At 40.2% G+C, this 27204-nt stretch overlaps 1 protein-coding gene across 2 annotated transcripts; it reads left to right on the forward strand.

The window, feature by feature from the left end:
* The first annotated feature begins 2 nt into the window (after positions 1-2).
* On the forward strand, positions 3-25232 carry LOC310896676 (uncharacterized protein). 2 transcript variants are annotated; one of them, XM_083829225.1, is made up of 7 exons: positions 3-3282; positions 7636-7842; positions 9789-10025; positions 11865-11954; positions 12540-12617; positions 14314-14409; positions 22090-25232. In XM_083829225.1, the coding sequence occupies exons 1-7, from the start codon at positions 3256-3258 to the stop codon at positions 22240-22242; spliced, it is 888 nt and encodes a 295-aa protein (XP_083685351.1). In that variant the 5' UTR covers positions 3-3255; the 3' UTR covers positions 22243-25232. The 2 variants fall into 2 exon arrangements, with proteins under 2 accessions (XP_083685351.1, XP_083685352.1); XM_083829226.1 differs by having other exon boundaries at positions 21859-22230.
* The last annotated feature ends 1972 nt before the right edge of the window (positions 25233-27204 follow it).

The following is a 27204-nucleotide window of genomic DNA, read 5'->3' on the forward strand; positions in this document are numbered from 1 at the left end:
TCTGTGGGTTCTGGTTTGTTTACAACGGTAAGTATTAACTGAGCAGAATACAGTAAATAACAATTTTGCAAAAGGCTGATAAAGACTGATTTTTGGTGTCTATGGGTTCTGTGCGTGCCATGAACTAACAAAGATCTCTGACTTGTTCAGCATGGGGACTTGAGCAGTCTGAGTTCAGAGCAAAGATTTGACGTATTTTGTGTGAGCTAATGCAATGAACCCAAATTTCAACAAAATGGAAGACAGGACACTTCTGCATGTGTGGCTAACGGCATCCGTCCTTCTGCCAGACATTTCTTCTAGCAAGTGTTGGTTGCATAGAGTTTTGGGGAGAAGATGGGAAAGGAGGAGATCAAGGAAGTCACGATAACTTCTGTGTTAAAATTAACAATCTGTAGTGTTTGATAATTTTTGTAATTTAACTTCTTAAGTTTTAATTTGAGGCTTTTACAAACATCATTCCTTTCTTTTTGAAATCAAGCAAGTAGGTATTGCAAGCCATCTCCAAATATTCAAATCTAAACTGGCAAAATATATTAGATTTCCATTATTTCTTTTCACGCCAATCATTCCTCATTTACACTTTGAGGCATAAGCTCTTTGCAGGAGCTGCTGTGGTTTGATAGGTGTTAGGTTAGTTCAGGCAGGGACAGTGCAATTTCGTTCTTCCCAAGGCAGAGTTCTGCCAGTTGTTCTTGGTAAGCTGCTATTAAAAGAAAATGAGAAAGAAAATGAGGGTTTGGTACAGTTGACTCCAACTTTGGGTAGAACTTTCCTTTTAAAGTAGTTACTGGAATTGGCACAACCGAAAGTTTAAAAAGGATAGGAAACTGTAACGAGAGTCCAAGTAAACCTCAGCAAATCCATTTAAATGAGAGGGAAATTAGTTCCTAAAAAAAGACAGACCAAAGACAAAGGCAACAAGGCTGTGTACTCTGTGGTGACAGCTGTAATGTTTTTCATTTAGAGGCTGTGGTTTGTTTTGTTTTGTTTTTTAGCGTCTGCTCCAGATATAAACAAGAGAGCTCAATCAGCAAGATGAAATGAATGTGTAAAGCTTGGATTTGGGCCTTGCCTAATGTGCCGTCAGATGAAAATAATTAACAGCTTGTGTGTACCTACTCCCGCCTGCTGAAGTCAGAATAATCCGTAAACCTTGCAATAGCTTAATGATAGGTGCTTTGTCATTATTCTATTCTAAAAATGAGTTTTTTGGTCCCTCTAAGGAGACCTTAGAGTGTAGAAATGAGGCTTAACTTCTGGTTAGCCCTGAAGTGGTCAGGCAGTTGGACTAGATGATCTCTGAAGGCTCCTTCCAACTGAACTCTTCGGTTCTATTAGGTAGTTTCTTTCTGTACACTCTGGCAGGCTTGTGGAAGCTGTGCTGCAGTCCAAAAACTAGCCAGAAGGCAGGCAGCACGTGCTGCGTCAGCTTTGACATAAAGTAATTGCTTTGGAATCTTTTTGAGTAGTGGGAGGAATATTGGTTTGGGTTTCTCTGGCATGTAAGCTACATATGAAAGGACAGCAGTGAATGGGAAATCCAAACCTGTTGCTTTTCCCCTGGGGTGGCTTCAGGTTCCTTCAACCTAGCCAGCCAGAAGCTGGATGGCTACTCTAGTGTCCCTGTGGTCATCCAAGCCTAAGACAGGTGATATGAACTGCTTGTTGAAGGTGTTTGCATCCGCTGATTTGTAAGAGAGAGTAAAATGAGCTCCGAATATAATTCAACAGTTGTTTGGCTAGAGGTTAGAGGAGCTGATGTCCACCGGGACACCATCCTGTAACTGTCCCCTACCTTCTCTCTCCCCTAAAACCTAAATGTTTGGTTGACAGCAGCGTTACCATAGAAGGGGGGCTTCCCTGTCATTCCACCTGATCAAAACAGCAGCAGCCTAGGCCAGTGCTAGTCCCTCTGATCTCCCGAATGGCCTGTATGCGTGCCATTTTATAAAGCATTTTTAGGTACACTTGTATTCTAAACAGTGTTGATAAGGTTCCAGGCAATTTTAACTGTGTTTTATAGGCAGAAAAAGCTGGCGCTATTTGTTATGCTGAAATTGTCTGTCCTTGAAAGCATGAGCTCTCTCTTCCCAGTCTGGCTTTCTGTCTGATGATGTGAGGAGCCCGAGTAATGAACACAATTTTGTAAGCATAACTTTTTTTTTTCCTCTTTAAACTTTTTCTGCTTTTTAAAATTGCTTTGCAACTCTTTTGGGAGGTGGTTTAATGCAAGGGAAGAAATCCTGTGGTACTTGCATGCTGCTTTATTAGCCAAACAGTTAACGAGGGAAAACCAATTGACCGTAGTGGTGGAGTGGGTTTAATATTAACCTGTCAGTTATTACACGCGAGTTGACTTTATTGAAAGTCACAATTGCATAGGCTTAGGAAAGCAGAAGCAGTAGTTGGTGTAGCAACAGATTTTTCCATCCCCTTTGTCTTGCCCCAGGCGTTTTCCACAGTTTCCATATAATTTATATGTCACGATTATTTTTCTGGCTCACATTCCATATTTTTCATAATCGGTGTATTGTTGTAAAGCGAGTACTGGAAACTTGCATACCGATGTTTTTTCCAGGAAATGACTTGCCTGTGTCCAGGACAAGCTGATCAGACTGTTTTTTGTCTAATGGGAGTGCTTTACCACTGTTGGGCGAACCATTTGTAGCTGATTAGCGACTTAACGCATTTCACTACGTGGTGCTCACAGATTCAGCTATTGGGAGGAGAGTAATGACACTGGGAATTTAATTTTTGTAAAGAAAATTATTTTAATATACTTTAATGGTCAGTTGATATAGCCTGAAAATTGAATGTACGGTTATCTGTGAACACGTCCCTCCCACTGAGACTGGCGTGTGCTCTTTATCATAAATCTCTAGACCTTTTGTTAATGGAGGATTCACTGCCTTTCTTCACCTTGCATATGGAAAATAAAATTACTTCAGTTTTTCAGTTGTCTTGATGAGAATGTTTCCCACCTTAAGTTTCTGTAAAACACAGGAGTCAGTTCCCATGCTTAGGTTGAGGTCAGAGAAGATGAGTAAAGTGGACTGGTGTTGGCTATCAGTAAATATTTTGGGTGTTCCCTTCCTCCTGAACACTTTGTGACATTTTCAGCGGGATGTTGCCTTCCTCTTTCATTCTGAGCTCAGGAACATATTCAGCTTTGAAACGGCTTAATGAAAAATGTGAGATTTTCAGAGTGGAAAAGCGGACACCTGGTTTGAGGACAGCTTTCTGAGCTGCTTAATGGGAACCATCTTATCCGCTCTTCTGGTAGGTGTTGGAGACGCGATGCATTTTATCCCTTTTTCTGCAGTTCTTGTGCCAACAGGATGGCCAGTCTTGGATTCAGCAAGGGCAGAGAGCTCTGAGGAGCTCAGTGTGTGTGGCTGGACTGTGCTGTGCCCGACTGAATTACCATCCCTGGAGGCCTTCAAGAAACGTGTAGATGTAGAACCTAGTAGCATGGTTTAGTGGTGGACTTTACTACTAGGTTATAGGTTGGACTAGACGATCTTGGAGGTCTTTTCCAACTGGAATGATTCTATGATTCTGCAAATGAGGAGGAAGGATTTGTAGCAGTCTGGTTCAAATTTGTGACTTGTTCAGGGTGTGCCTGTTAATAGTGTACCAACATCAGTGTTAACACTGAGATCTTAAAGAGGCCACTTACCTTTGTATAAGAAAGGTCCTCTGCTGGTAAGGAAGGCATCGGTACTGTCTGTGGGAAGGACTGTTGCTCCTTGGTGATGATTCAGGGAAGGGATATAGGAAACTTCCTTTTCAGTAAATACCAGGAAGTTGAAAACTGATGTTCAGTAGCCTTTGACACTTGTTCTCTTAGTGCTCATCTGTTGTTGAAGAGTGTTGTCTTTAACTGACATCTCTGGATTTGGAGCTGAAGGCATGATAACAATCATAATCAAAACCAACTCTCTCTGTAGTAGGTGAGTGCTGACTGTGGTAACTCTTCAAAATCCATGGATGCACATGCAGCTTGTAAATATCAGCAAATCATTAGCAGCTTCAATTTCAGTTTATAAGCATCCCCAGAAAAACGCAGAGATAGGACTTCATGCTTTGAAATTAGTTTCGTGTCAGACTAAAACCACCTTATTTTGGCACTCAGGCAAACTATGGGACTGTACTAGTGATGCAAACAGTTTGATTCTCTCTGATCTCTCCCAATAACTTGCTAGTTTTACCCAAACCCAGAATAAATGAGCTGCATTAAACTATTTTGCAATTGCTTTTGGCAGATGGGATTGTCCTGAATTTCTGGAATATTAAATAAGGCACTACAAGATTATAAACACAAGTGAATTTCTCTGCATGTACCATTCATTGATGACACCAGGTACTTCCACCAAGCAACATAAAATCAAAACAAAATCTGAACCAAAAAAAAAAGTGTGAATATTTGAATATTACTGATCAAAATAGGAGAAAAATGCAAGTCTGAAGGGCATTTGCATAGTGGATGCTTCAGCATAACCTACAGCATGCTTTTTTTAGAATTGTGTATGTTTAAGAAATTGAAAAATGGATTCTGGCTAATTAATACTTGAACATCTAGGTTTAAAGTTAAGTCATCTATTTACTGCTAGCAAAGTTTCCCTGTACAAGTCTTGCTTCAATAATCTGTCCAGGCAGCTGTTTTGCTGCCTCTTCTACAATGAAAGCATATTCAAGTATGCCTTTGTTTCTGCAGCAATTTGGTTCGCCTTCATTCTTATTTCATCCGAATCACACAAAGCTCTTTTAGCTTTTTGTACTTTGCAAAGAGAAAGAATCTGAAATAGTTTCCAGTTGGAATACTGAATGTTATGTGTAGTTGTACTTGAAAAGAGTGTTTATGTTGTGGGAAATACATCTTTAAAGACATTTTCTTTCCCATTTTTAATAATTACTTACGGTGTTTATAGACAAGAATGTGTGTTTGGGGTTTCAAGTTGAAATGCAGTGGCAGGAGTATTGCCATCAAAATATTCTGGGTGACTGAAAGCTCTGACAGTTTTACATTGGGTTGTACTTGCAGGTGGTTACCAGGTTACTGCTGTAAACGTGGTGTTTCCTTGTCACTCTAGGGTTTCAGTATGGTTTTTAAGAAATGTGGGTGGTTTTCATTTCTTCTCTTTTAATATTAGAGTGTTTGGGATTCTTTTTCGTTTGCCAGAATGATTTAAGGTGATATATAGCATTTGCAAACCTTTGTTGCCTGAAGCAAATTCATTCTCTAGAGGATTTATTAGCAAGATCTTATCAGAACAGACACCTTGTACTTTATGAGAACAATTTGTCCTCTTAATATACAGCGGTATGATACAGAGGAATATTTATGTTTTGAAGAGACTGCCTTTGAAAACATGAAAAATAGATTGGAAGGAGGTAAAAAGGGAGCCCACCTGACTTGCTGGTGAAATATCACAGGAAAATGATCTGTTTACCAATAAGATAAAATCGTTATTAATGAAGGGAGATTAAAAATGTATTTCCATGGGATGTAACTAGTGCTGAGGCTGATGAATATTTTTTTCCCCAAACATTTCTTCTACATTTACAAAACAGCAGTTTAACACAGTCCAAATATCCACAAAGCCTAAAGTCTTAAGTACTGAATCCCTCTTCTCCATTTGTTTTATTCCAAATATTTTAAAGAGAATGTAAAACTACATGCCTCACTCGGTATTTGTTGCTTACGACTTAAAATGTTGACTGTCTAAACCCTTTTGGTTCTCAGCTTCCCTGGGTATAAAATAGATAAAGAAACTTCCAGCTTTTACCTGAGTAGTAAGAATACCAGTTAGCATCTATAAAATTCTGTAAGGAGGACTAATGTTTTTTCTCTTAAGAGATTTGTCAGTAGCCTCTTCAGTCTCAAAGCATGGTCCTATAGTATTGAATCTAATAAAGAATGAATTAATAAATTACGCTGTCACATTAGCTCTCCTGAAATAAAGCATACCCAAACAATAGCAAATAATTTTAGCTAGCATATTTTTCTTGGTCTGATTAGAATTTCTGTCCTAATTAATATTCATAGGAAACAGAGTTTCTATTTAAGAGTACCCCGTGTTTCCTTACTCATGGCAAATGTGAAGAAATAGCATGCCTTGCGTTTGCAATTGTCAGGAATGGGAGCCACTAACGTGTCGCGATCATTTGTGCTGCTCATGCATTCAATTCACTGACAAACTAAATCTGGTGTCAGCTTGAGTGTCCCGAGCTGCGTGGTTTAGAATAACCACAAATCCTGGCCATTTATCAGTGAACAGCGGTATTGTTGAGTATCGGTGCAGTTCAAAATGTGATCTAACAGCAAATTTCTTACAGAGGCTGATCACTCGTTCGATTCACAATGCAAATAATCCTCTGGTTGGGCTATGCTCTTTTAAAAATTCACAGAAAATTCTATAATTGTTTCCAAAGACTCGCTGGGACATTGCGCATGTCTATTTCCTAGTCTTTTATAGTCATACTAAACCTAAAAGTGAATGAAGAATCCCAAGGGGAGCTCCTTCAGCAGCTGAAGATGGATCCGCACGTCCAGCATGGACAGCCTTGTGCTATCTGCCTTCCTTTCGCATCCTTAGATCTAACAGAGGTGGTGACTTCTGGGGTGCTGGTCACAGCAAGAAATCTGTGTTTGCATGAACATAACGATTTTGCGTTAAAAAGGGAAAAAGCAGAGGCTTAAAGAAGTGTTAGATCTGAATCGAATATCTGTTTGAACAATATCAAAGTCACTATGTGCTGCTGATTGCCATACCGTAATACCATAGGCTTGTGGATAACTTTTTTCATTACTTGGTGTTCTCTATCTCTTTGCCCTGGTGGAGCATGCATGTTACTGTACCTACTGATATGGCATCAGGCTGCTTTCTGCTGCTGGATTTGTATCACCCTAAGGAAATGCAAAGAGAAATTTAAAATAAAGCTTCAGTGAAAGTTAAAGGTTATTGTGAAAAATGATTCCTGAAGTTCGGTGAAATTAAGGTATATAGGCAACCTTGACACGACTTGATGTGCGTGAACTGTGTATGAAGCAGAGAGGAGGGATTTTTGGCTGTAAATAAGTAACTGACATTTTGGGGAAAACTGGACTGTAATTTGAAAATCAACAAACCTTAAAGCATTATTTTCGGATTGTGCTTTTGATTGGGACTGTTCAGCAAACAGAGCATTTTATTCGATGAATAGTGTAGAAGGAGGGGGATGACTTAATTTTATTTTATTTTTTAATCAGGACGTGAGATGAAAGTCACTAAAGGTCTAAGAATTCTTGCTTGTTTTCTTAATAGTGCAGGGTATAACATTATTGAAGACTGTTGTTGATCATGTAATTCTTCTTTATGAGGCTGAAGGTGGGCTTGGCTCCACGCTCATGTAAGTCACTGGAGGCTTCCACTAACGTTAGCAGCCTTTGCTCATTGTATCGCCAGTAGCACCATTAATTGTCTCCCTGGGACTCAAGGTACATCCCAAGGTAAAAAGGGGAAACCCAGTCTTAAATAAATAAATGCTTAAATACCTTGGAGAACTTGCCGGACAATTTCTGCATGCACATACATCAGTCACTTTCTTAAAATCTATTAATTGCTTTTTATTTTTTTGTCCTCTTCCTAGGACTCTGTTAAGTGGCTTCCCAAGTCTCCTAAATTGTACAGTGGCCATAACTGGAGCTCCCAGGGCTCTCGCTGGGCCTCGTTGAAAGGAAAGGAAGGTTTTCATGGTGGCAACCTGTACAAACTCAGCTCTGCCAATGGAAAATGGAGGGAAGGAAGGATCAGCCCCGAGCAAGAGGCGGAGGAACTGGAGGATCCTGATGAGGATGTAGGTGGTTTTCTTAAAGTCAGGAGAGACAATGTTGTGTGTCCATCAAGAAACTACCAACAATTCAATGCTCTGTGCCTCTGACAGGAAGGCTGGGTGCTTTTGGGTCAGTGGGAGGCTGCATCTGCCACCTCCCCGAAGCTCTGTTGTGTACCTTCACATCCTTGCTTACGTTTTGTGTCAGCGAGGACAGAATCGTGTTCAATGTTTTGTTCCTTTGCTTGCAGCTAAAAGATCCCAACCCCCACGAGGACAGTGCAAGACAAGTAACCAGTGCAATGATGAGATGGGTACATTTAAAAAAAGATGTTACTCCTACTTATGTCTCTGGTTATCAGCATCCCTCCGTCTCTTTAGGGTGAGCGGGTTGTTCACAGCACTCAAAGCTCAGTCATGCCCTGGAGGAGGAGGCTGTGGAGGAGGTGACTGCACTTTCTCAGCCTTGCAGGGTGTTGCTCGCAAGGTTTTCCTCCAGAAGTCTGCTGGGAATGAAGGGGGAACTGGGTTTCTTGCTCCTTTGCTCCTGTGCCACAACCTCACCTCCCTCCCGAGCTCCTGGCAGCCACCACCGAGTCCGATCGGGTGGATCTACCTGGGCTACTCAGCCCTGGGCTCTCTTTTTTTTTTTTTTTTTTTTTTTTTTTTTTTTTTACTTACATGACTTAAAACTCAGCAAATTCCCTTGTAATTTTAAGTAGAAATAGGAAACAATCACTCCACGCTTGCTCTCCTGAGGGTTGGTGGTGCTTCGTTTCATCCCAACCAAAAAGGCAATGTGGGAGAGCTCCGATACAGATTTAAAGACAGTGTCCACTGGGGTTTCTGAACAGCTGCTCATGGTAATGTCACTGCCTTTGTAATTCTGTTTTAAACCACAAAGCTTAGAAAGGCATTTATGGGGTTTATTATCAAAGGTGTTGACCTTTGTTTGCTGCATCATTTTACTGCCAACAGAAGATGTAAGGATTATGGTAATATGAAGGTGTGATTCAACCTTACCCATCAAAATTAAGAAGGAAAAAAAAATCAGCTAAATATAAACAAAGCAGCCATACAATGTGAACAGAGTTTGGAGATCATGGCTGGATTTCATTTAAACGCCTTGCCAAACAAAACTGATAACTGGGAAGCTTCACCGTATTTTGCAGTAAGACTGGATTGTGTATTTCTAATCTCAAGCCCCGGTGGTTTTGCTAGGCGTAGGGTGACGTTGTCCGTTCCTCTGCATCTCGGAACAGCTACATCCTACAGCCAGGCTTCAAGGCTGTCTTTGGGGTGCCTCACCTCTGAGGCTCCACTTCCACCAGACTGTTACCAAGTTTGCAGGTCCCCACCCACTACTGTTTGAAGCTCAATAAAGTCAACCCAGCTTCTTTTTTTCACTGAAACATTTGAATAAAATCTTAGAGATACAGATGCAAAGGTCGGGCTCACCTTCCCTCTCACACCTGTACTCCCAAATATAGAAGATGAGCCTTGAGGAGCTGTGAGAAATGTTTTACTTTCTGCATGGGAAGCCTTTTCCTTTGCTGTACATGTGTGGCTCCTTGCCCTGAGAAGTGGATTTGGTGCTGCTGAGCTGCTGGAGACTGCCCAAAGTGGTCTCGCTTCCATGCTCCCTCCTTTTCACTGGGCATCACTGGAAGTGGCTGGGGAATGGTGAGGGTGCACGTGCTTGTGAGTGTCCAGGGATCTAAAGGAATGCTGTAGGAATCCCGGCCCTATAACCTCTGCCCTCGTATTGAGGGAAAACTGTGCCCAGAGAAGTAACTGTACAAAAAGATACTCGTGTGCATTTGCTTTAAGGTTGCAGTTTCGTCTTCTGTGAAGCAAATGCTAGTGTGATAAAGAGGAGCAAATCCAATTTACTGCATGTAGCACCCAGGAGTCAGATAGCTCTTCTCTTTGGTGTTGCTTTGTTTACCTGTTTGATCTTTAACCCCTAGGAACCTATTTCCAAGTTTTCTGGCAGCCTTTTTGATACTGACGGTAGCGTAAGAGATCAGAGAAATACCAGAACAGCTCTTCAGGAGAAGCACAAGTCAGCAGTGAAGGGGAAAACTCTCCCAGGGACTAACAGCAAGGCACAGGCTCCTGTCTCAGCAGTGGGCAGCTTGTCTGGAGAGAGCAGCAGGTTTCTGGAGGACTCAAGAGCTGCCGATGGGACACAGCCCCCGCTGAAGGTAACAAACCACCCTAGGCATGCCTACATGTCCGGGTCTGTGTTCTGTGCAAGACACCTTTGCATCTTCACAAAGGATGCAAAGAAGGGGGATTTCGCCTGGTAGTTGTAATGAGACAGCCATTGACAGAGTATAAGTTGGGGTTTGTCCTTGCTCCCAGTGGGTTATCCTTATAAACCACACTCTGCAGCCATTCAGCACTGTCTTGTTTTGCATAGCCAGCTTTGGACCTTCGTAAAGTCAAGCCAAAGGTGTGTGCAGCTACATCTTCACCTGTGAATGCTTAGTCCTTGGTTTAGGAGCAGTGACATGGCCTTACCCTCACAGCGTGAGGAAGCCTCCATCCCATGACAATGGGTGGCAACGTTCAGGTGGAGATTCATCAGTGGGAGCTGCAAGATTTGGGCTGAGATTTATAGAGAAAGCTACACACTCTGAATTCAGTGGGTACATCACATCTCAACATGTGTTAGAGGACATGAGGAGGAAACATACTGTACGGGATTTAGAGAGACATAGTAACAGAAATGCAAAGTTTGCTGCAGCCCAAGACCCTGGGGATACAGCTCCAGAGAAGACAGCTCACCTGGTGGGACAGCCCTGGTGGCGTCTTATCACCAAAGCATTGCTGACAATTACTCATGAATTCTTGGGCATGCGGGTAATGCTAAATCTAAGCTAAGCTTGGCAGGGTGGTTTTCATTTGACTGACAGGTTATTTTCATGCCTTTTTAAATCCGGAATTTCAGATGAGTATGTGATCTGTGCAAGAGTAACTGCACATTTGTCAATTTTCAAAACACAGCTGTGTTGAAACAGTCTTAATTATAAAATATACAAAGTTGTTCAAGCCTGAATTGTCTTAGTGAGATGAACCAAGTCAATGACAGTACAAGCATTTTGCTTATGTGAAGAAGTGAAATGTGATTTGCATTCAGGTTCAACTACAGTACAGCAAGGTGTTCCTTAAATCTAATCTGATTGTTGTCTTAGCAATTTTCAAAGTATTTAATAACAGGAATATGATACATTAAAGAAAAATAAATCATTTCTGGGAATAATTCTTAAACATAAGTTGTCTTTGGAACATGAAACTGATTTTATTTGGACTTTATTGTAAATTATGCACATTCAAAAAATCATCTTAGGTACTGAGCAGTTGTTCTGAAATTTTGCCATTAATAGCAGGCTAAGAATAGACTAGATGGATTACAATTTATGCTGCTTTTAAAAATATTTAAGTACTGATTTTTATTTTAAAGTCAATAGTTACTGTTGAATCGTCTGACAGAGCAACACATACACACACAGAAAGCCTGTTTAAAGAAGCTATTGTAGTAGTGCTCAAACTCAATTACCTTCTCTCTCTCTCGAGTGGAGTAAGTAATCAGGCTGTAGATGAGGATCCGAAGCAAAGGTTTTTCAGAAATGTACCCCAAAATATTTCCTTGTCACACCTTGTGTATATTAGCTTTGTGGCCATCACGAATGCTCAAGAAATTGGTGGGTTTTATGAAATAACTGGGTTGGTCAGCAGTTCTCCAGACGGCAAAGAATTCTCAGGATGAAGAAGCTGGGGGCAAAATAAAGTACTCTTAATAAAAAGCCTTATAAAGTTTTGACATGACTGTAAATAATGCATTCTTGATGTTATTGAAAATTACAGATTAGGCTTGCATGTGCTGGTGTTGAAGAATAGCACAATTTCTCTCTGGGTTGAGGTGTATAGGGGGAAGTCTGGTGGTGTTCAGAATGGGAGCTAGATTTTCATTGCTTGTGTAATTAATAGGCAATGCTTTTGATTAATCAGGCCTCTTATCAATTATAATTCTTTTCCAGATAACCATTACTGTGTGCAGTCAAATGGGGAGTCTTGGTATTAGCATTGCTGGTGGAAAGGGCTCATCTCCATATAAAGACAATGATGAGGTGCATTTCATTACTCAAAATTTATCTAGTACTCATTAGAAGGAAACTGATGAGCAGTTCTTTGCAGCGATTGTGTTTTGTTGTTTGCTTTCTGAGGTTGTCCTCAATGTAACATTGCTATCTTAGTAGTACAGTTGATGAGGGGAAAAATGGGTAACTTATTCCCAAAGTAGAAGCCGCCAGTAGATTTTGATGGGAAAGCTCCTGGAGGCACCTCTATTTGAAGTCACTCCATTTGCAATCCACGTGCCTCTCCCATCCCATTTGCTCGTTCCCAGGAGTTAACTTGATTTGAGAGAAGTATTTCTTGCATCTTCTCACTTAATTATCATTTAAGTAAATCCTAGTTTCCCCGTCTGTCCCCCATGGCATATTGTAAACAATTAATGAGTTCTGTTCATTGTTGTATAGTCAGCCATGAAAGCTTTTTTTTCCTGCTAATATGCTTAGATGCTTTAGTTTCTATTTTAATAGAGGGAGCAGAACAGTATCTCTTGAAAATTAATTACTTCTTATTTGCTTTTAACAACTGCGTACAGTAGAAGAAGCTGTGTTATGTCTGAAATGTGTATTTTGTGTTACCAGGGAATTTTGATTGCTCGGCTACCAAAAGATGGTCCGGCGGACATGGTGGGAGTGCAAGCAGGAGACAGAGCGGCAGAGGTAGATGGTTTGTTTGCTAATGTAGAGCACATTTTCTTCTTGTAAGCTTTAATTCAATTCAATTAGATATGGGAGCTGGAGATCTAGATTTAGGCCTAGCTTTTTGGATTCTTCCCAAAGTACTTTATAAAGAAGTTATAATGACATTAAGTCTTTGTATTCCTTTTTATTATATTCTGTTTTGCTGATCTTTCTCTGTTCAAAGTGCTTAACAAAATATTATTCACTTTGATGGCTGACTTGTAAAGGAGAATTATGGCGTTCGTTAGCACAAACGCAGCTGTACTTGGTCCAGGAGAGTTTCTTATGGCATTGCCTTGGTCATGTATTACATGAGTTTGATACAGAAAAAGATATAAACTACATCAGCTTGTTTCACCAAGGTAATTTTTGGCTGAGAGAGAACAACTCAAAGTAACTACGTTGGTGGAGTCTTACAGTGCCAAGTGCGAAGGAATAAATGTGTATCCCTGGCTGCTTCACTTCAAGTCTCATCTTTCCTAGCGACAGCCTTTCTGTGAAGCCTCAGAGGTACTCAGGAGGTCTGCCACAGCTGTGGTGACAATGTATGTTTTTCTGGCACTATGGCCTATTCTTTGTTTTTTACCAGCTGTGAAAGGTAGAGTGGGAGGGGAACCTCTGCAAAATTATTTTCAGATTAAAGTAGTCTATGATTTATTTATTTTTTCAGCTCCTGTGCTCTTAAGTTTTTGTTGTACTTGCTTGAACTGATAGCTTTTAGTCTAGCATACATCTTGTTAAATTAAGGTAGGGTAGAACAAGGATTCTTTTATGTCAGTTAAGCTGCCCATAATAAGGATACAATCTATATCAGACAGAGCCAAATGCATCACAGATCAATCTCTCAATTTTTACAACTATGCTATAGATTTATATTTGTATACCCTTATATATTTTATCAGAATATTCTCAGGATTGTTTAACCTTTTCCTTAAAAAAAGTAAATAACTATTTTTTTATTGTAACATATGTGAGAAATAGCAAATAAAATAAGTCTAAATATTTCACATCACCAGATAATCAGGAAAAAAGTCAAGATTTCTAGTTGTTGCACTTGTAATTTCTAAACAGAGGTTCTGATCGAATCAGTTGATTTTTATGATACTAACTTTCTCAGGTTCCTCTGTAAGGCTGTAATTCGTTCTTACTTTGGGGGCTATTTGAAATATACTAGCTGCTGCTGTCTGTTATTTTAATAAATAGTGAGGTAAGTTTGTATATCTGCTCCATACTGCTCAGTCATGCTATTGTTATCCTACAAATAGATATGTTTTCTCTGTCTCCCACAAGATGGCAGAATTATTCATCTATTTAAAGAATGTAGAAATAAAACTGTTTTTTGTATGTGTGGGAGATGAGAAGGAATTAATGCATTTAGGTGTGCTGTAGGAGTCCTGATGTTTTGACCACAGGCCTAATCTGTGGGCAAATAACCAGCATTTCCTCTTGATATTTTATGTTACAAATTTTTGTTCTTGAACAGACCATTTCAACAATGCAAATGTACAGTATGTTCAGCAGATAGGGAACAGCAAAAATTGTAATTTTATTTGCTTTCATTGTGCAACCACGTATAACAAAAGGGCTAGGTGTTCATACATTCACCTGAAAGGGAGGGAGTTGCTCCTCTTGAACAGGATGTAAAAATGTCTTTCTTCTGCATTGTTTTTTAAAGGGATCCCTCATTTCAGAACCCAATGCCCATGATGCTGGTCCTGCTGAAGCTTTGTCCAAAGGCAGCCCCTTCCAGACAGTAAACCATGTCATAACAGTAAGTATGGGGGGCACAGCAAGTAACAAATCCTGCTTAGCTAAATAATTTGTATTGTCTGTCATTAATGCTAATAAGGATCGTGAAGACTGGCACAAAGCTCGTGAGAGGCTGTGTAAAAGGAAAAAGTGTACCAACGATCAGTGACCATGTGTTTATGGTGGCTGTCACTGCACCCAGGGTGCAACCTGGGGGAGCTCAGCTCCTGGTCAAGCACTAGCTTAGCAGATCAGACCTTTTGAGTTTGGGAGCACTAAGGGTGGTGTCCATTCCCTCCAATGTAAGTATTTATTCTGTTGCCTGGACTCCCCCTCTAGTTGATGGAAAGAGCATCATCTCTAGGGTGCCTCTTGTAGGAGGGAGAAGTTGAGCTGCCACCTGGAGGTGCTAATTTTTATCCTTCATCATGAAGGGGAATTTGCATGACAGGCTAAGACTGTGTGCCCATATTTTAGGTGGCTGATGTCAGACAACATTAAGCCTACCGTAAATGTCACAAAAGGAAATGTTTGGGCATGCAAAGGGTTTATTACAATTCTGATCTACTTTTGTGTGCTTCTGTAAAAAGTTAAACTATCTGAAGACCTACCCCAATCACAGTCATCTGCCTGCACACCTGAAATTCTAGCTTTACTGGGAAGATACAATAAGATTAAGGTATCTGAATTATGAAGGTAAAAAAGCATCTTGTTTAAACTAGGTCTGAAGTACCAGACAGCACCAATGGTTTCTCTTACAGCAAATGCCAGAGAAATGCTTTGTTTGATTCTTCTTCTTCAGCCTTTTTTTTCATCCTTTTCCAGGAAAAAAACTCTCACAAACCAGCTAATGGAAAAAAAAAAAAAAAGAAAAAAAAAGAAAGTTCACATATTACATAAGACTATAATTGAAGACCACATACAGTTGGTTTTTTTGCTAACCATTCTTTTTTTTTTAATAATATAATTTGTTAGTTAACTGCAAAATAAGCAAATAGACCATGTAAGTCTGTTTTCCTTCGGTTTTCTCTGTGGTTTACTATTCAAGAAGGCTTGAGCTTACACTGCAGCTTTTGTCTATGAGATAGACCAATAAAAGTTTCTTTAAGCAACTAAATAGAGAACCTATTTTTGAGTTTTCTCATCATCTTGTGAAATATTTAGACCAGTTTTATTTTCCAACTGAAAATGCTTCCATCATTTATTTATTGGTCCAGCTCTGCCTGATATCTGTTTCTGTATGGTCTTAACTCACATGGCAGGAAGCACAAGGCTTCCAGTTAGAGGAATCTCTGTTGGTGGGATTGATTCATGCAGTGCTAGTGGCTTGAATCTTCTGCAGAAGTACCTGAGTTTTAGTGTTTTCAGCCAAAAAAATGAAATGACCATTTTTTTGTGCCTCTTGGAAAATAACACAGCAAGTTTCCCTGCCTCTCTCCAAAGCTCTTAAGCTGCAAGGAGAGGAGGAGGCAGATAAGACCATGGTAGTTACCTCAGAACAAGGTGCCCAGAGAAGATGTTTCAGCTGTTGAAAGGAGACAGTGTGAAAGTTCTTCTCTGGAGAAACCTTCATATTTCTGTTCAACATCTTTTTGCTGTAGCAAATTGCATATTACATCCTTTTAGCCTAAAGCACCATTTGTCGGTCTTATGGGTTATGGGCTTTTCAGGAGCATCCAGCTGACTCAAGAACTGGTCAGTGTCTCATCTGGTCTCCCTCTGGCTTTACTTTGGTGAAGTTCATCTTCCTCCTCAGTAACTGTTACCTGAAAAATGTTTACAGTGCTGGCTTCTTATTAAAGACATGCTTTGCACATTCAGATAAGCTGATGGCAGTAGTTCTTTAAAGAACAACAGAATCTTCTCCTTAGCTAGGAATCAAGGAAAGTTTGTTTCCTTTCTATTTGTGACTAGGTTTAAAGAGAAGATGGGTGCAGGTACTTCAAGGGAAGTCGGGAGGAAAGTATAGTGGCAAAGCCGCCAAAGATTTGTATTATTCTTCTTGTAACAGCTGAATTATGTGCTGGATGAGCTGCTACAGTGCCTGTATTCCTTCTCCCACTCTTCCATGTCATTACTGCTTCCAGCACTCCAGCAGGGAATCTGTCTTCATCTAATTATTCTTAATGAATTTTAATAAACATCCTCTTTGCATATGTTATCTATGATAATATTGCCGTCATTTGCCAGCCATGGTCCTTTAGACATCTCTTGCCATTTTCCTTTCTGTTTCCAGGCCCTCCACTCTGACATTACAAGGGTGATCCCTCTGCCAGATTAAGGTTACCTCTCTGTTCTTCATGTGCTTGGTTGCTTTAAGGTCTTCTAAAAGAATCATTTGACTTGTTAACTAATCCAGAAAAAAAAGAATCAAATCCTTTGTGCCAGGTTTAAGATTTCATGACCAGTATGATCTCAATGATCAGTAATTAATTGGACAGACAATGAAAATTTCTTTCACTCTGAGTCATTGTTTTGCAAAAGAAAAATTAGAATTGTCCTTGGTTTAACTTATGATGATTTTATGGAATTGTAGAGGCTCCAGAACTTCAATTACAATTAGGTACATTTTTACATTCAGTGTTTTATAGACTTGTTTCAGTTATGTTAATCACATCTCAGAAATACAGAATCTGTTTGTTTTAGATTGTTTAGTATGTGCGTATAAAAATACGATACTTTAACTGAGCTTAAATTGAGTCTTTGGATTTCAAAATGGTAGTCTTAGAATATGAGTATGTCTACGAAGATGTGCATCAAAATATAACAGATTAGAACCACAACTGATACCGCTATCTACATGCATCCTTTGTGTAAAATATTGCATGTTTGCTACAGGAAAGAGAAAAATCAGTGATACAGACCACCAAACTTTGCCAATAGTGCCCTATGTTGACTATTGGAGAAGCAACGTTGCTTGGATTCTGGAGTCTTTATTTCCAGTCCTCTATTTTTCTGTCTTCTCCGTCTGCTACTTATTTTGTGCTCTTCCTCTCAAACATAAAATGAACTCTGCACAATTTTTCTCCATCCAAATATTCTCATTCAAGTCCCAACTGAAATTTCCAGTGGACTTTGTCCAACAGTGAATGGAGAATGTCAACAGGTTTCAGCATCTCTCTCAACTCATGACGAGGATCATCATGTCATTGTCTCTGATCCTTTGTCTTTTTCATGGACAAAGCTTTGATCAAAAAAAAAAACCAGATACCAGTTTTGTCTAAAACTCTCCTGGTTTTGTTGGATATGCTTTGGCATCTTCTTTTTAAAACAGTTATGTAAAAATCCAGCTGTGTGTAATGTGTTTTTTTTGTTTTTGTTTTTTAGGCCTGCCTAAATGCCCTCTTTCACTCAGGCCAAGGAAAAAAGATTGATTTAAGCAGTTCCTTTTATGAATACAGTCATTATCAAATACAGCCTTTTGCATCTAGTAAGGGCATGTTTTCATTGTTTAGCAAGAAGCCTCAATTTCCTTTTGCTGAAGTCTAAAATAGTATTGCTATCCCCAGTGATGATGACAAAGTAAGATGAAATGTGAAATCATGAAATGATTCATGGTGTTTACACAAACCCTGACAAATGCAAAACAAGATGATGGGGTTTGTTCTTTTTTTTTCTTTTTTTTTTTTTCTTCCCCGAAAGGCTCTAAAAGACATAATGAACATGATAGCCATAAAGACATTTATGGGCTGTTCTGTAACCTTTTGGACAACCATATAGTTAGAACTGGAAAGGAAAGCATGCATGTATAAAGGGAAGTTAACAACTATCGGATGTTCCTGTGTTTGCAGGCTGTGTCGTTTACTATGCTTTAAGAAGACACTTTCAGCTGAAGCATCATAGCCGGCTGTGTGTTTATTCCTATCTCATGTCAATATGAATGCATTTTTGCAGCCAACACTGCAAATTAATTGCCCCGGGTTATTTAGATCAGTTTGTTTCTGTGTGGACCAGGAGCGTGCACACAGCCCATGTCTGTGTTTCAGCTGAAGGACTCCAGCTTTCAGTGGAGGGTGATAATGCCATAAAATGGGCATTGAAATTGATTTTTATCTATGATTGATTATAAACAAAAATGAAATTTACTCATTTTTAGTGTTTTAAGTCTCTTATTATGTCGACAAAGTGTGAGAAAGATGCAAACAGAGCAATGAAAGAAATCCCTATAGTGAATGCATTGGTTTTGGTGAAGGATGTGTCCTTTTTTAATTTTACTTTTTAGGCACTGAAAATATATTTTAAGGAAAAAAGGAAGATAGTGACTGGTTTCAAATGGTCAATTACACAGTTTTTTTTTTTTAATATAATTTGATGGTTTTGGATTGACCAGTGCTTCAGGTGTTATTTTAATAATGAGTTCATGATGACAGAAAGTGAGTAGGAGGACTCTGCAATTTCAGCAGAAATATTTTGAACAAGTTCAGGCGCTGTTCAGTAAAACTAGTGAGGTAAAACAATGGAACACTGCAGAATCCTGCCTAAACTGTCCTCCTACACCAACATCAACGTTTTCTGAAGAGTTACTGGTAGAAGATAGAAGTTCCACACCTTCCTTGGGCAAGCGACTCTAGAGCTCAACTGCCCTTGCTGGAAAATTTTCCTTGTTCCCATCCCAAATTTCTGTGTCGTGTCCTGTCTGCAACGGGCACTGGAAATAATTTCCTTCATCTTTGCTACGACATTTTATTTTGGATGTGATATGTGTTCTCCTGTCTAGAAAAAAAAGACCTAAAAGCAAAGATTACCAATTAAACAGGGGGAAGCTGTGATCAGTGAAGATAAACACAGGAATCTGAAAGCACGGGGAATCCCACTGGGATTCTGGGACGAGAAGCACCTGGTGTGAGAAAAGGATTGAACACAAGACAAAGAATATGATGCAAATTTTGTGGCTGAGTTTTCCTACTCTCTTTTGTTGTGTTTATTTTGTTTTAAACAAACCAAACCAAAACTGGAAGTGGAAAGGAAGACTTAAATCATGATGTTGCTGCAGCCAGGGTGAATGTGAAGGCAGTGACAGAGAGCTCTGGGTTCCTGGGAGATAGCTGGGTGAAGATGGAAATGTTGCACCTCTGTTTCTTAACTGGGTTTGCTCCCAATTTGCAGTTGCATAGGTTGGAACAACCTGCAGCCAAGAGCTGTTTCATCACTGGTACCTATGATTCAGCTGTGAGGAAACTGGGGCTCCTGAATCCCATCAGGGAGGTGGACACAGCACAGGGCAAGTAGCTGCAGAGGACAGAGCAGCGGTGGGGTTGGGGATGGCCATGGTATGGGTTACTGGGGGCTTTTGGAGATGGTAAGGGAGATCTCCTCTCGGAGATTTTCAGCCTTTGCAGCCTGCTAGGGCTGAGAAACACTTCAGGTTTCACCACAGAAAGCCGATCAGTCATTTGGTGCCAGCTCCTCTTCATGTGCAGCAGGATGAAAAAGTAGACAAAAGACTTCCCGAACCCCACTTATTCATGAATGCAGTCGATACGTGTTCCACAGAAATGCTCTGTGAGCAGGTGGGTGTCCAACAGGCCACAGCAGACCGTCGTGCTGTCGGCAGGGCTGGGATGTCCTCCAGAGGCTCAGCTTTAGCTCAGGTGCTGGAGCCACGCGGTCTGAAAGACCTCACAATTCCTCCGTGGGCGTAGGGGAGAGAGTGTGTCATTAAGGAAATGAGGTAAGTTTTCGGGAAAGTTGTGAAAGCCTGGGTACAGCTTGCAGAGTATTGAACAAACGTATAGAGAGATGCAAAAGGCAAGTCATGCCAGAACTTGAACATCCTGTGGGATTTGTTTGTACAGTGGCAATATTGTTACAATCTCAGGGTTATGTTTTTCAGATTTAGATTAAAAAAAAAAAAGACTAATTTTTTGGCACCTTGGTGATTGTTGTGGAATATAGAATGACCCACAAGAACTTCATGTTACTAGTTGAAATTTTGGGGGTTATCTATCACCGACAGCTAGGGTTTCTTTCAGTTTTCTTTATTAAATTAAGTAAATGAAATTCACTTTGTGACTGTAAGACTGCCCTATAGTAGTATTTGAAAGATAGTATGCAAGAAGCAGGCTTGAGAAGTTATGAAATGTTTAAAGAAAAGCTTTATTAGAGGATTACAAAGCTCAGCACTGCATATCTTTGCAAATAACTTCAAATAAGGCACAGACCTCAGCTCTAGTTCTAGAGGTGGTGGAATTCCAAAATATGACCCAGGACACGAACCTATACGTATAGGCTGTGCATTTGCTGTAGCACAAAGCTGCTGGCTATCACTAAGGAAGAAACATCTTTTAGCAATGAGCACAGTCAAGAAAAACATCCAGTGGGTGGAGAGCTTGTAAATGTTGTCAGGTGTGCGTGGCAGAAGCAAATCTTCCCAGGAGATATTAGCGTGGCCAGTACTTCTGGTCTATGGAGATCATCTACAGCTTCCAGTAATGCGTCATCCTTAGCCTAAGCGAGAGGACAGAGAGAGAAGTGGATGTTCAGTAGACTGGGGAACATAACTAAAAAGTACACCTGGTTTTAAAATTAGTTTACAGTTACGGTGGGTGAGAATCCAGACTGACACCGGTGTTTTGGTGTCTATGTGTGGAGCAGCCCCCTGTGAGCTGGGGGTGCCAGGTTCCGTGCAGCCGGCGGAGCTGTAGCTGATGTGGGCAATGGAGCCTGGAGAAGAATTCCTGTGGCTTAGGTGCAGAAACCTGCTGGATGCACAGCTGAGCAGCCACAGAGCATCTCTGTGCTGGTGTCATTTCCCAAATCAAATGGTGTATGGCAGGGAAATAACGCAGCAATGACTGAATTGTGTGGTGTCAACATTAAGCGTTTTTATAATGTCTGAGGAAATACAACAAAGTTACTGGTGTGTAAGAAATATTGCCTTTCTTGAAAATTTCACAGTACTGGTAAGGTGGACAGTTTATTATACATCATTGCTTGCTTGTTAGATACGTGAACTCACTGCTATATCTGTTTTTATTAGGTGTTAAACTTTTTTGGAATATTAGTAAAAAGTAGGGCTTCTCATGCATCAGAGTTAAATTTGTAAAATCCATTCATTGATACGAACCATTGCTGATACATTATTTGGCTATACATAAAGAACCTAACATTCTTCTTTTCTCAGTTACAGCATTTAGATTAATTTAAAACCACTACAACATAGCTCTCAAGGAATGCAAAATTCTCAGCCGAGTCATTGATATTATGAATCCAATCCATGTGTGCACATTGGTCAGCTAATGAATTGACACACTGATGTTTTGTCTTAATGTTTCCCTTAAATATGTTTGGTCAGTAACTAAACTAAAATATGAAAATTTTCAAAGCTTGGTAATTGATATGCCTTTTGGTCCTTAATTAATTTTTATTGCTTTCAAGTGCATGGATTTCATGATGTTAAATAAAAGTGCATGTATATTTTTCATATTTATTTGTCTATTTTTAAAAACTTTTGTCTTATTTTCCCCTCTAGAACCTCTTTACAAATTAGCTAATGAGAGGAAAATGCAATTCATCAGAATTTTGCTTTAATTATCGCTGCAATTTTTGGCATAGATCCCCTCAGAAACCCCTGTGGCTTTACATCTCTGGCATGTTTTTGCTCATCACCTGCTTCCCCTGTACCTTTACAACACCGCTTTTAAACACCTCCTTTCTCTTGATCTTACTCTTTTTCTCTGCAATCTCTTGCATCTTCCTGAAGATACCTCGAATAATCCTCACTCGCCCTTCAACTTCTGATGAAGATACCGACCAGTTACCCCCGGATCCGGAGGACCTTGAGCCGGAGGAGCCCAATGGCACAGAAAGCCATGCCTATTCGGACTGTCTGAACAGCGCTTTTTATCCTCCCTAATAAAATACTTTTTTTTGGAAAGAGTTCACAATTTTTTCCCCCCAATTATTTAATGACATTTAATGTAGTACTTGAACCGCTATGCCTTATTTGTGGGTAAAACCATTACACAGAGGATGGATTTGAACTGGGGACAGGGGGAGCACAATCCGTGTTTGTCTTTGGTTGCCTTGAACTTGCCTTCAGCCAGAACTTGTGCACTTGAAGAAATGTGCTCTGGGGAGGTTATGTGAATGTCCCTACGTGCTTCAATACCCTCTTGTAAGTGCTACAAGAGGGTATTGAGTGAGTATACAAGTGCTACAGCAGCTAAATGCAATGATGGGAGGAACAGATGATTTTTATTCAGAGGGTACACTACCCATTTGGAAACACAATGAAAACAATTGTATAGCTGTTTTTTTAAATCTTGTGTCCATTTTGTGTCTATGTAGCTTACCCTTCTGTGTACCTGCAGGTTCCTTTGGATTGCCCCTTTTAATATTGTTTTCTATAAGAATAAAAATCCTTTTCTGTATTATAAATAGTGCTTTATTTTTTTTCCTTTTCCTGCAAAGTTATTTACATTAGAATTCTATATTTCATTAGAGTGAAATAAAGAATGGTTTCTCCAAGTATCTCAGGTTTGAATGGGACCTCTAAGTTTTTTGTTAGATCTAAATGAAGAAATCACCTTACACAGCTATGCATCTGAGAGTGAACTGAGAAGTTCTTACCCTTGATGTTTTTTCGTAGACTTTCATTTCCCCTCCTGACTTGCATATAAACAGAACACCTTAAATTTGCCTTGCTGTGATAAGCAGTATTTCATGTATAAATATGTATAGGTGAGCATTGAAAAGCAAATGTTTTTGTACAACAGTGTTGAATCCTTTAATTCTTTTTACTGCTATATTCAGGTTTCTAATGTATTTTATGGTACCTACAAATAACCTTTGGGAACTGATTAAACAGTTTGGGGCTCTGCAGTGCTGCCTTAACTCAGGTGTTGGGGTCTTGTCCTGCTAGACTGGGATGTAATGACATTTTTAAATGCGCATAAAGCGTGCTTTGACAGTGTTTCCCATGTGTGCACAGTTTCTTCACCTGTAAATATAATATATCATAAATCAATGACCTGGTAGATCCTCATCTTTTTTTCACATTCTGAAAGATTTCTGAGACAATTGTTCATGTACGACTTGAATTGAGTGTGCTAGTAGCTGGCTTTACAGGAAAAAGGAAGTTCCCAGGAGAGTACTGCTATCATGTGGTTGGAACAATGTTTTTTACTGGTAAAATTGTTATTTTATTTTGAAAAAATGGATTTGCAATAGCAGTACGATATCAAGATTTTTCTTGACTCTTAACTCATCCACTACAGCTTTTTCATTATTCTGTACATCAGCATTTTAGTTGAAGATAATTTATCAGCAGTAGGAATATTAAACTACTTTTCATTCATTTTCAAAACAAACATTACTTTAGAATCTGCTATTGCTTTAATAATAAAGACTATATTATGTGCATAAACATTTCAATTCAAATTAGCTTAGATGATGTCAATAAGAGAAATTATATTAATAATATTTGTTTCCCATCCCTTTTGTTGCTCCAAAACAAGCAGTGTTTCTCCATCATGATACAATGTTTGATCAAAGCATACCACAAAAATATCATCAAGCTCAGAACCCGTAAATGCTTTGGCAATCCAGCTAGTTATGTGCAGTTTATTGCTGACTAATTATATCTTACTAGACTGCAGAAAAAGTAATCTCATTCCACTGTTGTAAGCCATCTCCTGAGTTGCAGAATAAACTGTAGTTGAGCGAGTGAAATGAAGAAGGTCTGCTGAGAACTCTAGAATTTCATTATTTTTTCCTCCTCATGCATAGGTATGTGGTTTTGATTCTTCCCTAGGCAGTAAGTTATTTTCCAAAATGCTTGAGAGTTGGAGGTGCTGTGTTAGTGCACCTTGCATGTGCTGGACCATGATTTAATAAGGCTTTTGAGTTTAATTGTGCTTGTTGTGATTGTTTGGCAAGATGGCAAGACAATGTGCATTGGTTTGGGGACTCCGCTTGTGGATTTAGAAATCAAAACTTTTGCTATTAAAATTAGGTGCTCTTAACCAAATGCTGTCAGTATTCAGATAACTTTTTAACACTTGGGTCTTTGTCTGTTCTTTTCAGCTGAATTTGTTTTAAAGGCAGACTTCATACTGCAGTGTAGAGAATTCTGCTGTGGGTATAAATTTATGGTGGTAACTGTGTGTGGGGGACAAACGATGCAAAAAGACAAATGAACCCTAGAGAATGATGGAAGTGCGCGGACAAACAAACCAATGGCTTGCGGGTGAGCATGTCACTCCACAAAACATGTCACCCAAAGCCTCTGCTACGTATTTGTTCAGGCTTTACTTAAGCAAAATATCCTGTACATTTCCATGGGAGGTGCTGGGGCAGGTGGTTACATTTCACTTTCCTCCTACAGAGGAGGAGCACAGGTGGAGGTGAGATTCTGACGTCCTTATCAGCACTGAGTAATGTCTCTTTTCAGGTCCTGTGTTTGATAAGAGTGGGCAGAGACAGAAGGCGAAAGCAAGGTGCGGTGGGAGTTGTTCTGTTCGTGACAGCTCACATCCTGCTTCCTGGTGCCTGCTGCGGAGGAACCTGGGAGAGCCCACTGCCGCCTGTGCAGAGACCACAGGCTCTCTGTGGGGAGCGGGCTTCTCCTTGTTCCCAGCCGACACCTCAGTTGTAAGACAGATGGGAAGGCATGAAGTGCTTTCCTAATGTGTTTTGTTAGCCACGTGTCATCAGTGCCATGAATTTCTGGTTGTGCGGGAAGGCAAGGTGAACAGCACCACTGAATATGGGGAGGGGTGATTTTTTTTTTGTGATGCATCTATTGAAGTGTATCTCCCAGCATGGAATCATTTACATTGCTGCAATATAGCAGCAACATTTAGTGTCGTTGCATGTGTATAGTTGAAATCACAGATACTCAGCTCTTTTCACTCAGCTGTTCCACGGCTCTCTGTACTGCTGAAGGACAGCAGTTGTAGGACCTCACCAGCACAACATTGCCTTGGCTAGTCTGCTTTAAAACAACTGGCTTGAAGTCACGAAGTTGTGAAACTCATGAAGAGAAGAAAAAAGTCATGAAAAGTCAAAAAAAAGTCAAAACTCATGAAGAGAAGAAAGTACTTCCACAAGCTGCGGTGTCAGAGCAGGCTCAGATCTCTCAGGCTCAATTTACTGTAATGTTAAAATAACATTCCTTGTTTTTATCTTCAGAAGTATTCCAGCTTGACCCTTTGGAGAAAGTTTATCCGGGAGTCTCCTGCTCCCTGTACGTGATATGCAAGGCTCTCCGTAACTGCCTCCTCACATGCAAAGCAGAGCCTGGCCGTGCACGTAATGTTCCCCTCTTTTTCCACGCCTGCTACCTCCTGCTCCGTGAGTATTTACAGAGCAAGCAGGGTGGACCAGGGAGCGACAGCAGCAGCTGCCGGGCGCTGCGGCAGGAATGTGGACCGGCCTCTCCTAAGGATCAGCTTCCCACCCTCGGCTCCCTGCTGCTTGCAAGGTAAGCTGGCTTCGCAGGCAGCCGTGGCAGCTCTGGCATGCTTCTCGTCCCTGCAATGAGCATACCACTAAATAGCTGCTAGGAAAGCCGCTGAGGTCCTGGTGTTTCCAGGCGTGTGTGTGTGATGGGGCTTTGGGCAACCTGACCAAAAGGTATTCCCTTTTGGCAGGGAAGGTGTCCCCTTTTTCCCCTTTTTGTCGTATTAAGTGATGGAAGCCATCTGTCCAAATCATACCTCTAAAAACTCACTGCAGAGGTAATTTCTGTGTAAGTTTTTTATTTTTTTAGCTGATACATGTGACTTAAGTAGGTGGTTTTCAACCAAGCATAACGTGATTGAACATGTCAGGGGCAGAATTAATGCTTTGAACTGCTTATGGTGTGTTTGATGCCGAGCAAATGAAAACTACTGCCTTAAGAACGAAGTGGTGTGGCTCTGTCATGTGTGATGCATCAGCTGGCAGTCCCAGGTGGCAGCAATGCCAGGCTGAGAATGAAAATTTGCAAAGTTAAAAAGCAAAACAAACAAACCAACCACCAGCACCACCAAAAACCACAACTGCTGTCGCTGTATGTGTGAAAACATAGCTCAGAGTGGCATACAGACATTGTGACAGTCACCTGTTTCATTTTCCAAGAAGAGCAGATTAAGTGGGCACAGAAAATACGTCTGCTTAAATGGTTTATTTACACAGTACTACTATTTTGGATTTTCAGCAGTTTCTTCTTACAAAAACAAATAAACAAACAAAACCCAATCACAAGCCTAACCCCGTCAGCTTAATCTCTTGGCCTCTTGTAAGGTCCTGCTCTGAGAAGAAAAACAGGTGTCAAGAGATCAGTGACTGTAGTACAAAGAAGTAATTGAAAATAGCACAGTAATTGAGGCGGTCTATAACATCCTTTTTACTTAGCACCTGTTTACTGTGTTTTCCGTTGTGAAGTAGAAGAGGAAATAAATCCATATTAACAGTGTCTTAGAAATTCCCCAGAGTAAAATAACCATTATTTCTATGTAGGAATAAGAAATATACTTACATAGTTATTTAAAGCCAAATTCTTATATGGTTGAAACCATGGTCTTCCCCCAGGTATAATGCTGACATATAATGCAATGTCAGGTGTGGTAGATAAAAGGGTGGTGGCAGCCTTGCTATGCTATTTACAAGGTCCTTGTATGGCAGCATCCAGGCTGTGGAAGAGCCCTGCATCCACGGTTTCTTGTGTGGTGGTTTTACCCAGCTGGGCAGCTGAACTCGAGCACAACCATTCTCTCACTCCCCATCCTCAAAGGCAAAGGGGGAGAAAATACAATGGAAAAGGGCTCAAGGGCTGAGATAAGGACAGGGAGATCACTCACCAGGTGTCGTCACAGACAAAACAGACTCAGCA

The sequence above is a fragment of the Anser anser genome, assembly GCF_964211835.1.
Source record: "Anser anser genome assembly, chromosome: 3".
NCBI classification, from domain to species: domain Eukaryota; kingdom Metazoa; phylum Chordata; class Aves; order Anseriformes; family Anatidae; genus Anser; species Anser anser.